Source organism: Perissodus microlepis, unplaced genomic scaffold (assembly GCF_051167445.1).
Source record: "Perissodus microlepis isolate ML-2025 ecotype Zambia unplaced genomic scaffold, ASM5116744v1 scaffold_66, whole genome shotgun sequence".
Lineage (NCBI taxonomy): Eukaryota > Metazoa > Chordata > Actinopteri > Cichliformes > Cichlidae > Perissodus > Perissodus microlepis.
The window spans coordinates 11,081-23,775 of record NW_028182088.1 but is presented as its reverse complement, the minus strand read 5'-3'; the positions used below and the strand labels follow the sequence as shown (position 1 = coordinate 23,775).

The 12,695-nt window shown below is 36.6% G+C and overlaps 1 protein-coding gene across 2 annotated transcripts; it reads right to left on the bottom strand.

Moving 5' to 3' along the window:
* Positions 1-2,074: 2,074 nt before the first annotated feature.
* Positions 2,075-7,018, bottom strand: LOC146360453 (snake venom serine protease KN2-like). Of its 2 annotated transcripts, XM_084922845.1 has the most exons (6): positions 6,979-7,018; positions 6,478-6,670; positions 6,147-6,359; positions 2,894-2,955; positions 2,448-2,596; positions 2,075-2,350 (listed from the first exon to the last, which is right to left on the bottom strand). In XM_084922845.1, exons 1-6 carry the CDS (start codon positions 7,016-7,018, stop codon positions 2,195-2,197), a joined length of 813 nt encoding a protein of 270 aa, XP_084778971.1. In that variant the 3' UTR covers positions 2,075-2,194. The 2 variants fall into 2 exon arrangements, with proteins under 2 accessions (XP_084778971.1, XP_084778970.1); XM_084922844.1 differs by lacking the exon at positions 6,979-7,018 and having other exon boundaries at positions 6,478-6,810.
* Positions 7,019-12,695: the final 5,677 nt, after the last annotated feature.

The following is a 12,695-nucleotide window of genomic DNA, read 5'->3' as shown; positions in this document are numbered from 1 at the left end:
AGGCACAGTCTTGCTTTGAAACATCAATGCATAAATGAATGTGTATTTAAAATAAAATACTTATTTTACTAAATACTTAATACAAGACATTTTCACTCTCACATTCACCAGTGTGTGAATGTGAGAGTTAATGAAAAGTGGCATTGTAAAGCGCTTTGGGTGCCTTGAAAAGCGCTATATAAATGCAATCCATTATTTTTATTTTTATTTTTTTCATTGTTAACAGCTTAATTATTGTGCTTTGTATATGTTATATGTATATAAAGTAAATGCAGCATGACAGAAGTTTAGTGCCAGGCTTTACATAAATAGTCAAATATGTTATGATCCATGTTTATCATGTGTGATGTTTGTTTACATTTGACGGTGTGTGTGGGGGTGTGCAGATCTCTCACCTCTCTTCAAGGTATGGTTGTGTTTTTGATGCTGAAACAGATGGAGACTGCTGATTGGCTTAAGTAGGGTACATTAAATATTGTTGGTTGATGGTTTGGGCAGTGTTCACCTCCACATTAAAGAAACTGCTGCTCATGTGTGTTTGTAGGTTCTCAGTCATCCAGGTCATGGTTGTCTAAAGAGCCTGGAAAGTGACTTCACTTCTTTGAGGTTCTGGGTGATGTTTAACTTCTGATCCAAGAAGCTTCCTCACTTCATGAGCTTCCTTTGCTCATGTTCCACCTTTGCACAGTTTCATGTCATGACAATGCAGTGCAGATCTGTCAAACATACAACAGAGGGCGCTATGCACATTCACTGAAGTCAAGAAAAATACAAGTGGAGGAGGAAACAAACAGCAGCATCAAGAGAGAAAACGGAAGAGTTCAAAAAAAGTTAGTCTCTTATTGTAATAACAAACAACATTTAAACTTCATGTTGATGCTTCATGCTAGAAGTCTTTGAGCTGTGCTTTTATTGCTCAGTAAGATAATATTTGATTCAATTTAAAAGAAATTGTTTACTTTAGGATTTAGTGATATCTACTTTGAAATGTCACTGTACAATTTCAAATTAAATTTGAAAGTACAGCCTCATATGAAAACTGAATCACGATGAAATCCTGAAACCTATTTTCAAATGATGAAAGTCGGCTCTTCTTCATATTCATTTCCTTCAGGGCTAAAAATAAAAATCTCCACAAGTGATAACAATCAATATATTAAAAAAACTAAATGTTTCAGAGCTTTGATGAGGTGGAACACATTCTCAGTTTATTGTTCATGAGAGTAGTTAAAACAGCATTTACAAAAGAGAAGCAGTAGAGTGAAATTGTTTTGTGTAGCAGCGACATCTGGTGGAGCAATAGTGTTTATGAGCTTTGTGAGTATGAAACGTCTATTTTTCACTTTTTTCTTAGAAGTATAAAAATGCAGGGCTGAAGATAAGATGGAAATGAGTTTTATGAGATATGAAATACATATGTCTCCATGTACTACAATTTAATTTAAATTATTTTAGTTTTTTTGTTTTGGGGTATTTTTTTAAACACTGCTTTTAGTTTGAAAACTGGATTCATTGTTTAGATTTGGGACAAAACAATGGACAATTTCAAGAAATGTATTTTATCAACAAAACTTATTTTGATGTTTACTGTATTTATTTTAATGCTCTCTATAGCTCAGTGATTAAAAGAAAAGTTTATCTGCCACCAGTGAGCCAACATCCTTCACGTAAACATTTTCAGCCTCAACAATCAGCTCTGATTTATGAAGTTTATCATGTTCAGGCCCTGCAGCTGATTGGTGGCATGTCTGATCAGAAAGCCTTTCTGCATCTTCACAGTGTGAGTCTCTTGTCAATTACAACTATATCTATATAAGAAGCGCAGTGATTGCTGGAATATTTTTTCATTGGTGAGGACACTGTTAAAAACAAATACAAATGTGATAAATCAATGGAAAAAAGTGAATACTTGACTTATATAGTGAGGGGATATAGAGCTCAATTTGTAAAGTATCTGATAAAGCTGTCAGATAAATGTATATGCAGTATTTCCCTCTTAGAAGCAGAAAAAAAATCATGAAATTAAACAAGTATAAATTTCTCATATTTGCACTTAATACCATATTACAGTAAATGTCCCCAGTCATTATCTAACAAATGACCCAACAGCTTCCATATTTTGTAGATATTCTAGAGTAGAAACAACACACAGCACACAACTTTCATGTTTATTCTGAATGTAAATTTAATTCAGTTATTTTCCATTACTTTGAGTAATTTTCTGGTTTATCCAGTCCATGTAAGGACAGACATTCACATTAACAGCTAGTCCACCAAAACAAGGGTCCTTACTACTACTGATTACACCATAAATCCTGTCTTTGTATATCACTCCGCCACCAGAATCACCCTGAAAGAGAAAAATATAATTTACTATAAGGTTGTTCGAAAATATCTGAGAGATACTCAGATGATATTCAGTAATGTTAGCGTTCATGCCAACTCACATTAAGTATATATATGTTAGGTTCTACCAGACACAGTCTCTTGTCATACAGCACTTTAATCTCCCCTGAATAACACTGAAAGTTTTTCATAGGTCCACAGTCAACAACATGCATGTTTGCACACTTTAGATGAGGTGGTTCGCCATTGACTAGAGAAAAAAAGGAAAAGAACAAAAGTCATTCATAACCTTTGAAAAACTAAAATCTTAAGGAAAATGATCTTTTCCTTTATTTCTAAAAACAATTCAAATGTTTTTCAAGCAAAATGTTTTCTTAAAAAAAAACTGCATCTAAAAAGGTGGGAACCTGCCATATAATATATACACTGTAAAATAAAATAAAAACAACAAAATTTTTTTCATACAAATTAAATATAACTATAAAAAGACACAAACCAAAATGAGATTTTAAAATAAACTGAACTAATCAAGAAAAATTATTCTTACTTTCATTGTTGTTCTCATCTAGCTGGTAATTCCCAAAGCCTGCCACCTGAACGACGTCATTTCTAGAAACAGAAAAAAAGGTCAGAAATTAATTCCACATCCACCCGTGTCTTGTGAACACAGAATAAAATAATAAATCATAATGATGTACACTGCATGCTGGGTATTTCCAGTCTAGCTACAGCTACTAACTCTGAGTAACTGTGAGGGTTCAGATTTCACACATCACTGTTTGCCACACGTGTTTCATTGTCATTCACTGCGTGTCATGGATGTAACTCCTAAAATCAAAACAAGGAATCTTAACTCTTGATCCAGGCTCAGTGATATTATCGTTGATGTCAGTCAGGAAGAGATGCAGGTATAATGTCAGTCATGGGTTTGAAACTTCACAAGTATGATGTCATCCTGTTGATGGACTACTGCCCAGACCTGCATGATAACCATCTTCTCCTGCTGCATTAACTTGTTTGAACCTTTCTAAGTCCCGTTCTGAAAACCGTTCCATGGTTGGATACATTTTTTGTTTCACTGAGCCTCGTGTTATGTGTGTGTGATTAACCGATTACCTTGTCTGTGTGTATATTTAGTGGGTGTCGGTCTGTGTTCGTTGTCGGCTCGTCTGCGTTCTATGGTGTTCCTGTTCCTTAGTCTGCGTCTCTCTGCTCTTCGTTAAGATTTCAGGTTTGCTCTTTAGTTTCTCCCAGTTTAGGTTTCCGTTTGTAATTACTCACGCTTCGTTGCCTGTTTCTGCCACTGCCACCTTGTAAATAAACATCACTCGAAACATCAGTCACTGCCGCATTTTGGGTCCTCCTTTTCCTCCACACCACACGGCTCACCCCGCCAGCCGTGACATTCCCACTGTTTCAATTCCTTGGAATTGTTTGCCATTTTTGCAAACGATTCCCTTATCGATTCCAGTCGCCCCGAATGACGTCACCACGTTGCAGAGCGTCATTTACCTGGCAGGAAACATGGCGGCTCAAACGCTCAAAAGTTTGGTTATACTTTACGAGAACGGATGACAACAGGGCAACTTGCAATACTTGCAAAGTAGATATTTCATTTAAGGGAGGAAACACTACGAATATGCAAAAGCATTTGCTCACAAAACACGCGATAACCTTAAATGAATGTCGTGTTTTTAATTCCGCTCCGGACTCGTGAATCTCAACCCAGCAGCAGCGGTAACGTTTGCACGTCCTCTCCCGTTAATGCGGCAGGTAAATAATCAACTAACAGTGCATATTATGTTAGCGCGATCTGCCTTATTACAAAACCTGCCATTACTGTGTGCTGCATTTAGGTGACCATGATGAGACAGACAGACAGAGTCTGGCTGGCTCACATGCTGGCAGTTCTCACTGCAGTCTACCGGTAGCGTCTCCTTTCAGGCCAGGATAGACGAATGTCACCGAGCAGTGACTAAGTTTGTGGTCAAAGGCTTGCACCCATTTGCCACAGCAGATGCCCCGATTTTCGGTAAGTGAATGTGTTTAATTGTAGGCAGGGACATTACTGGATATTCTTGTGTAATTGCTACTGAATAATTTATGTTATACTTTGTTATTGCTACAGAAGAATATTTATTTTATTATTTTACATTTACAATTTTTTTTCCTGGGGACCCTGTGACACCCCATTGAAGAGCCATAGGCTGTGGATCTCTTAAGATCTCACTGCTGGGTTTGTAAGGCCATGTTACTCCTAAATTTCTATCTTGTTCAAAGAGAAGATATAAAACAAAGTTCTAAGCTATTCGACTTTAGTGTTCTCCTTTTTTAAAAAGAATCGATAAGAGAATCGAATCGTTAAACAGAATCGAAAATGGAATCGGAATCGTGAAAATCTTATCAATACCCATCCCTACTCGTTACCCCTAATTTCTCTCAGCTGCGTCTCCCTCCTGTTTCCCATTCCCTGATTACGCCTCTGTGTATATAAGTCCTGTGTTTTCCTTTGCTCGCTGTTGCGTTGTATCCTCAGAATTGCCTATGTGTTCTTGTCATAACATTCTCAGTTTGGTTTATGTTTTGTTTCATGCCAGCAATAAAGCTGAGGTTCTTTGAGTTTGCCATTCATTCTCTATGAGTCCTGTATTTTGGGTCCTCATCCCTGCCTGAGGCACCTCAGGCCTGCCACAGAGCCCTGACATAAAGAAAAGTTGGAGGGATTGTACTTGTTATTGAATAGTGGTGCAATCCCACAAAAACATTATACTTGCTGAGGGAGTTTGTCATTGCTGTTGTTTATGTTTAAACTCCTTCTTTAGTGTTATGTAAGTTTTTACTGTGATATTGTGTTGATTGAGCTGTCCCATATGGAAAAGACATAGAGAAAACTTATAAAAGACTGGCAGATTTGGCCTACTTCATGTAGTGAATCATATAAGGCTTATATGATTTACTCATGAAAGTGGCCACTTTCATATATTGTTTTAGTAAGTATCCAAAACATACAAGTTTCATTTATATGATTTTTCAAGGGATCTTATATCTGTTTTCACTCTTGTATGCTTTTCATACAAGTTTCACACAAGACAGATACAAACTTTATAGGATTTATATATATCTTTTCCATATGGGGTGGTTTGTTTATTTGTCTGTTCTTGGTTGCAGTAATTTCCAAAATAAAGCATTATTTTGGAAATTACTTATTTATCTATTTTATTTTTTATCTATTTTATTTACCATCAAAGTTTTGTTTTGATGATAAAGTCATAATTTTATCATAAAGTATTAGATATCTCTTTATATGCTGCAGATATTGCAAGTGGTGAGGTACTATGGGGATTTATTATATGATACTACCACTTGTGCTTTGAGAGGTGTACTATAGACAGAGCACATTATTATTTTATGGTTCTTTCTACTTTGATTTTTTGTCTTTATGTTTGTCTTATATTCTGTACCATACAGCTCTATAAAAAGTGTGCGCCCCTGTTTTTCCCTTCATTGTTTTTATGAATGGAGTCACTGTGAGTATAATATGGCTTCTTGACAAAAACTTAAGGAAAATGCATAATGTAATGTTAATTAAATAATTTAATATATTTTGTAAATTAACATCATGACATACAAACATCCAAATATATGGTCAGGGTTCAGTAAGCAGGGGACTAATATTCAACATTGTGAATAAATAAATATCATAATGTAAATAAATGTAAAATGTCAATACAAATAAATAAAAATAAAAAAGTGGAAAAGTCAGAAAGGATTCAGACTTATTAGGTAAGCGCACAACTTACATTTTGGGAGGATTTGCACAGTCCGGTAAGGCAACGGTTTTACTGCCTGGTTGTGAAGGAATTTCCAGTAGCATGATGTCATCAAATGTATTTATGCCCACAAAAAACGATCCACCTGTGATTTCCACCTTTTTTTTTTTATCTGAAGATCGTTGAAATAATAACTTTATCCGTGATGGTTGTGGATGAACTCCTAAAGTTACATACATATCCCTGCACAAGGGGAAATGGGTGTAAGCGACTCTAATTACAGAACATGAGCATTTGAAATACTGTCCTAACTTTTAAATTCTATCAAAAACATTTATAAGTGAAACTGTTGTTTTCTCACCATCCAGGTTCATCTATCCAGCAGTGTGCTGCAGTCAGAATCCACCGTTCATGGATCAGTGAGCCACCACAGTGACTTTCATGTGTTGCATTGGTTGCTTTTAGTTTCACGTGATACCGACGCTCAGTGTCCGGACACTTTTGGTCTCCATAGATCCTTTTGTGCAAATCTACTCCTGTGCTGACTGTGATGCCTGAAAAAGAAAATAATTTACTCACAACTGGTTGTTTCTTCCATCTGAAGAACAACATATTCTTTCTAGTTAATATAGTTGCAGAAATGTGTCTACAAAGAGTTGATGAAAAGAAGAAAAAGTACAATCATACTGTAGAGACAGTGTTCCTGATACTGTAACATTCTGACAAATGTATAATAACTGATATCAAAGCAGAGACAAAGAAGAACAAAAACAGTATCTGGTGGTTTAGTGAAAACCTAAATAATCCTTTAGTAACACAGAATTTGTCGCAACCTGAGAAATAAGTGCAATATTTCACTCACCAACCCACAGAAGAAGAAGAAGAAGCTTCAGATGAGCCATTGCTGTCATTCAGCTTGCAGTGAATGCTGTGCTGGGACCTTTTTAACCCTGTTCTCACTGTGTTAGTGATGGATCCACCAATCAAACAGCCTAATGTTATCAACAAAACCCCATTGGTTCATTGGGACAGTTTTCATGCAAATGTTGAACATCTCTTCATCTTAACAAAAAAGTGTCCTCATTATTTGTAGTGTTTGTCATCCACATACTCCAGGAAATGATACTGCATTTGTTAAAATAAGTTGTTTTTTAACAGAATAATTTCAAAGTTGAAGTTAATTTATACACACACAACTTTTTAGGGTGTGTGTATATCTTTTTCTAAGAGTAGCATAAAGGAAAAACTATAAAACATCTGTTCTTCAATTAGCAAGATATTGACTGACTTAATTTAACAATGTATTTATTTTCTTTTTTGTTTGTATTTTGTATTGTACTTTCCTGTATTTTAATAAGTGATACTGCTGAACAACTACGTCTGGCTCACTGAGCACAAAACTCGGGGCCTTAGAATTTCATGTTCAGTTCGATACTTGCTTATGAGAAGCAACATTTTCAAGAAGCAACGCATATCAGTTGTGGTAAGAGCCTTAAAACCTTTCTCTGTGCCTCTTTCAGTGGTCAGCTACTACTTTCTAAGTTTTTTAATATGTTGATATTTCTTATTCTTTCAGCGCAGCTTAGTCATTCATGTTCGCATGGATAAATAATAATACTCATAATCAAATATAAATCAATTTTTGGATAAAAAGTTGTTTGACATCCTCCCGGATCATATTCTTAGTTTTTTAATAACAGCACAATTTTAATAATAATCAGTTTGTTTCTTTGATTTTTCATCATATTTTTCTGATATTCACTCTGTGCTGTTTCAGATCAGTTTGTGATGTGTCCAGGTGACAAAGCCTTTTGGGTCAAATTTGTGATATTTTGCTATGTAAATTAAAGTGGCCTTTGTCTTGACTGTTGTCACATATGATGATGTTTCAAAGGTTCTGCTATGGGCTCAGATGGTGCAACAGAAGATTTAATTTTTTAGTTTTATTTTTTTCTTACCCGGACTAAAAACATATGCAGCAGTTTTTCTCAACTAGTCTGTAACACTTTCTGACACGTTCTTTAGACGCACTCAGGCGCACACCAGGAATTCCTTGTGAAAGAAGACAGTGCGTTTATTTACAGTGAGAAAACACCAGGTGAATATATGTACAGAGTGCCAGTGAAAAGGCGGTCCGGGGCTCCAGGGTCCGAAGGAAACAGGGAAAGGGTCCAACATGCTCCACTCTCTCACAGAAAAGTCCAATTCCTCTCCTCCGCTGCTCCTCTCACTCACATACTCAAACTGTGGCCACAAGTTTGCATCATGGCGCTGATCCAGAATCCTTCCCTTATTGTTAATTCCTAGTGCTATAATAAAAAAGCGATAAGAATAAAAAAATGAAGTAATAAATATACAATAATGTATGTATGATGATTCAATTTGTTTGACTATCCACTCGGTGCAGGCACAACGTTTATGTATTATTGTATGAAATACAATCATGTATTTTCTTTAAAATGTGTTTTTTGAATATCATAATTACAATAATCCAATCCATAATTGTGTTTTCTTGTCATTGTCTTTTCAAAGCAAACAGGAGTTTAAACCACAGCAGTGAAATATGAGCTGAGTCAACTGAAGGTGAACAAGAATGAGCCTGACACAGCTGTTGTGTTGTGCAGTTTCACCTGCAGTATATAACATATCAGACTAGAGTTATGTCCTTCAGCTTCGGTTCCTGAGAGTGTGAAACGTTAACATGGTTCTTGTGTGTGTGTGTGTGTGTGTGTGTGTGCGCAATGTTTCTTTACAAGTGAAACTAGAACCATTAGATATGTGGTTCTAGTTTGGCTCTGTTGGCTCTGCTGCTGCTTTGTTTGCTTTACTTCCAAACTTTCTGCATTTAGCAAATAGCCTCTTTTGCTGTTAGCTAATCAAACAGAGGCAAGCAGAGAGAGTCTGTCACCTTCCTCCCTAAACTTGATTAAATATTACCACAGTGTAATAGTGTACATATAGTTGAGGACAGAGAGACAAAACAGGTGAGATGAGGAAGTGAAGAGAGAGCGTTATGCAAAGTTTTCCCACTCCCACCTGATAAAACCATCTGTTTTGTTTCTCATGACACTTCTTTCTCTCTGATTCTTTCACTGTCTGTGAAAACAGAAGACTTTATTCATAGAGTTGTTGTTTTTCAAGGTTTTTGTTTTGTTCTGTTCCATTTTGGCATTTTGGGATATTTTGTTTTGCACTGTATGAGTGCTGCACACTTTGGAGGAAGAATGAAATTGTTGCTAATAGTATTTTTGTCAGACTGTGCCATGTGTCACCATAAATTCACTCAAAAGTCGTGTTTACCTTTCTAAAAGTGCTCTACATGTACTATGGTCCAGTGGGTGCTGCACAGTCTCCTGTTCTAACATTTAATCAGTCTCTTGGTGCTACATGACTCGTGCACATGAGCAACTAACAGATGATCACTCGAAACAGGAAGTATCTGTGCTCAATTTTCAGTGTCATGGCAAATGCTGTGGAGTATATTTTATGATCACTGACCATAATTTCAAAATACTTATTTGAGAAGTCGTTGTAATATTAACTTTGAGCCTTTTATTTTTGATGACAGATCATATTGACTGATTGTTCTGAGAGGCTGTGGCTGAGAATATTAAAAGATGGAATCAGACAAGGAAGATGAAAAAGGAATAGAGAAGGACATGGGGAAAAGAAAAGAAAAATATAAAGTGGGATGACGCAGAGTAGAGAGAGTAGATGTGAGATAAATCAGTAAAGAAGTAAGAAAAGAGCAGCCTGCAATAGTCCACTGTTAGTATAACGTACAGTGGGATGCAAAAGTTTGGGCAACCTTGTTAATAGTCATTATTTTCCTGTATAAATCGTTGGTTGTTACAATAAAAAATGTCAGTTAAATATATCACATAGGAGACACACACAGTGATATTTGAGAAGTGAAATGAAGTTTATTGGATTTACAGAAAGTGTGCAGTAATTGTTTAAACAAAGTTTAACTCACTAACAACCTTGGAAGAGATTTTTATTTGTTTATTTTGCATAGGCTATTAGTATTAGGGACCCACTAATCCAATAGTTTGATTAGATATCAGTCCCATATTTACAAAAAAAACCTTGGTCAGATATTGGTGACAATGAGCTGATCTATTATTCACTTCTGGTTTTACTTCAACATGCCACAGGAGGGCTAACGTAGCATGGAAGCAGCTCAGAGCACAGCAACAGTAGTGTGGGCGTGTTTTGCCCCACCCACAAGTTAATTATTGTTATTATTACTTGACTTGAAAAGAATCAACCTTTTGGGATTTACTTACCTGGATGACTGAGCATGCATCATCTGGACGTAGCGTTTTCAGTGAGAGAAACGTTTCGTCACTCATCCAAGTGACTTCTTCAGTCTCAGCTGACTGCAGGTTTCCCCAGTCTTATAAACTCATGAGAATCTGTATATTAATTACCAAGGAACTGACCTCCCAGACCATTGTTCATTCAGTGGTACTAGTTCAAATTCAAAGGTTCCTTGTTGATTGATATGAATTTTATTTTCACGTGAATGATCAGTAATTACTTATCAAAAGCACTATGTCCAGGTGATTCACTGTCATACAGGTTCTGCTGTGTTGATATATATTGGGCAGCCAGATGTGCCTTCTTCACCTCCAGAAGTGTTTTTAATTTTGAGATGTTGCTTAACTGGTTAAAATTGGGAGCTGAATTGGAAAAAGGTGTTTCTTTAAAAGATCAAAGCTCAACCAGTAACAGCACGAGGTGGAGGAGAAGTGAGAGAGAGTCGTCTTTCCTTTAGCAGTTAATGTTGCTGTGCCCACAGTTCCTGATAGTGGTGAAAGATAAGTAAGTACTGAAGCAGGTGCTACTTAGACAGAACTCCTTAATGCCATTTGCAAGTCAAATTCACCTTTTAGGCTGGTAAGAGGACACAGGAGCATTTTCATCTTCATGATGTTTTATTGCTGTTTTACTGCTCTTGGAAATATCAGTATCAGTTCTACAGTAAAAAATTTGCTTCTTATCAATGCAAACATGGTCATTTGTACTCAATGCAAACTACAGCCGAGGAAGGCAAATCAGAGACATCAATGGTTATTCATACACTTCCTCTCATAATACCCATTGTGTTGTCTATTGTCTATTCTCTGCTCTGCTGACTATATACAGGGCTGGACTGGGACAAAAAATCAGCCCGGGCATTTTGACTAGTGACCGGCCCACCATGGTATTATAGGAAAAGCCATAAAGCCTTTATAATAAACTTAAACCTACACCACCCTCCCTATTCTGGTATTCTAAACGGTCTTTAGCAAAAATATAAAACAACCTAATTTATAATTACATATACCTAACTAATAGGGTTGCCAACTCCCAGCAAAAAAAGAAAAGAAAACAAAATAGGGAACCACTCCCCCACCCTCTGTTTCAAGATGCTTAATTGACAAAACTGATTTTACTTTAATGCACGTATCAGACAAATGCACAGAAATCTATTATTTTTCTCCTGTAATCAAATAGATTCAACATCTTTCTTCAACAGAATTGCAGACTGCACAGATGGTACCTTCCCAAAGGAAAGAATACTATAATTTACTAGGGTATATACTAGACTTAATATTTACTGAATACAATAATCTATTTCTATACATTTTACATCAGATGAAAACTTTGGTTGTAAGATTCAGATAAATATTTATTAAAAGCGAGACATTTTAAATGAGAATATGAAAGAAAAGTATGGATCCTGGTGTTATTTGTCTCTCAGAAACAGTTCAGAACTTCCCTTCAACTCGTCCATGTCACCTAAAAGGTAAACCTGTTTCTCCATCACCTGTTCAGCTCTGATGATTCAGTAAGGACATCTCCTGGTTTCATCTTCATGTTTCCCTCTCACCACATATCCAAACCGATATCATGACCAGCAGCTTTACAGCCGTGGCTCCAGCAAACATCAGCTGATACTAGAAATTAACATTAAATAAATTCTACCGACAGCTGATCAAGCTTAAACGTGCTGCTGTTGTTTAGCGCGACATCTGCTGGTTCCCTCTTTCTGGCGCAGAGAGAAAAGCTGATCAGCTGATCATTGATCAGTTTCATGATTGAATTAGCATCTTTCTAGCTGAAGTAGTTATGAAATCGCGTTCCTTTTCACCTCAACTTTAAAGTTCGACCTCCTCTGCTGTAACTGGTCAAGCCCAGAGTCGATCATGACCAACTGGCCAATCCACCACCATTCATTTATATCGTTAAAAAAATAAAATAAATAAAACCCCATCGGCCCATAAAAACGAAAAATCACGAGTGGCCCACCGGGCAAATGCCCGGTATGCCCGATGGCCAGTCCAGCCCTGACTATATACAATATTTTGAAAGAGAAGACACATCCATGCATTTCGCAATCACTACTGGAGCTACTGCGAAGTTGGCACTCAATTCCAGCTGTAAGTCAGAGCTGTGGTCAAGACATGACAACAGGAGAATTCATGTCAAGCACGTTTATTAATGCAGCAGAAAGAAAAAAGTGTGCACAGTATGTGTTTTGTGGTTTGAGGGTACTCACTGTCTCTGCACTCAAAGCTCACAGACTGACAA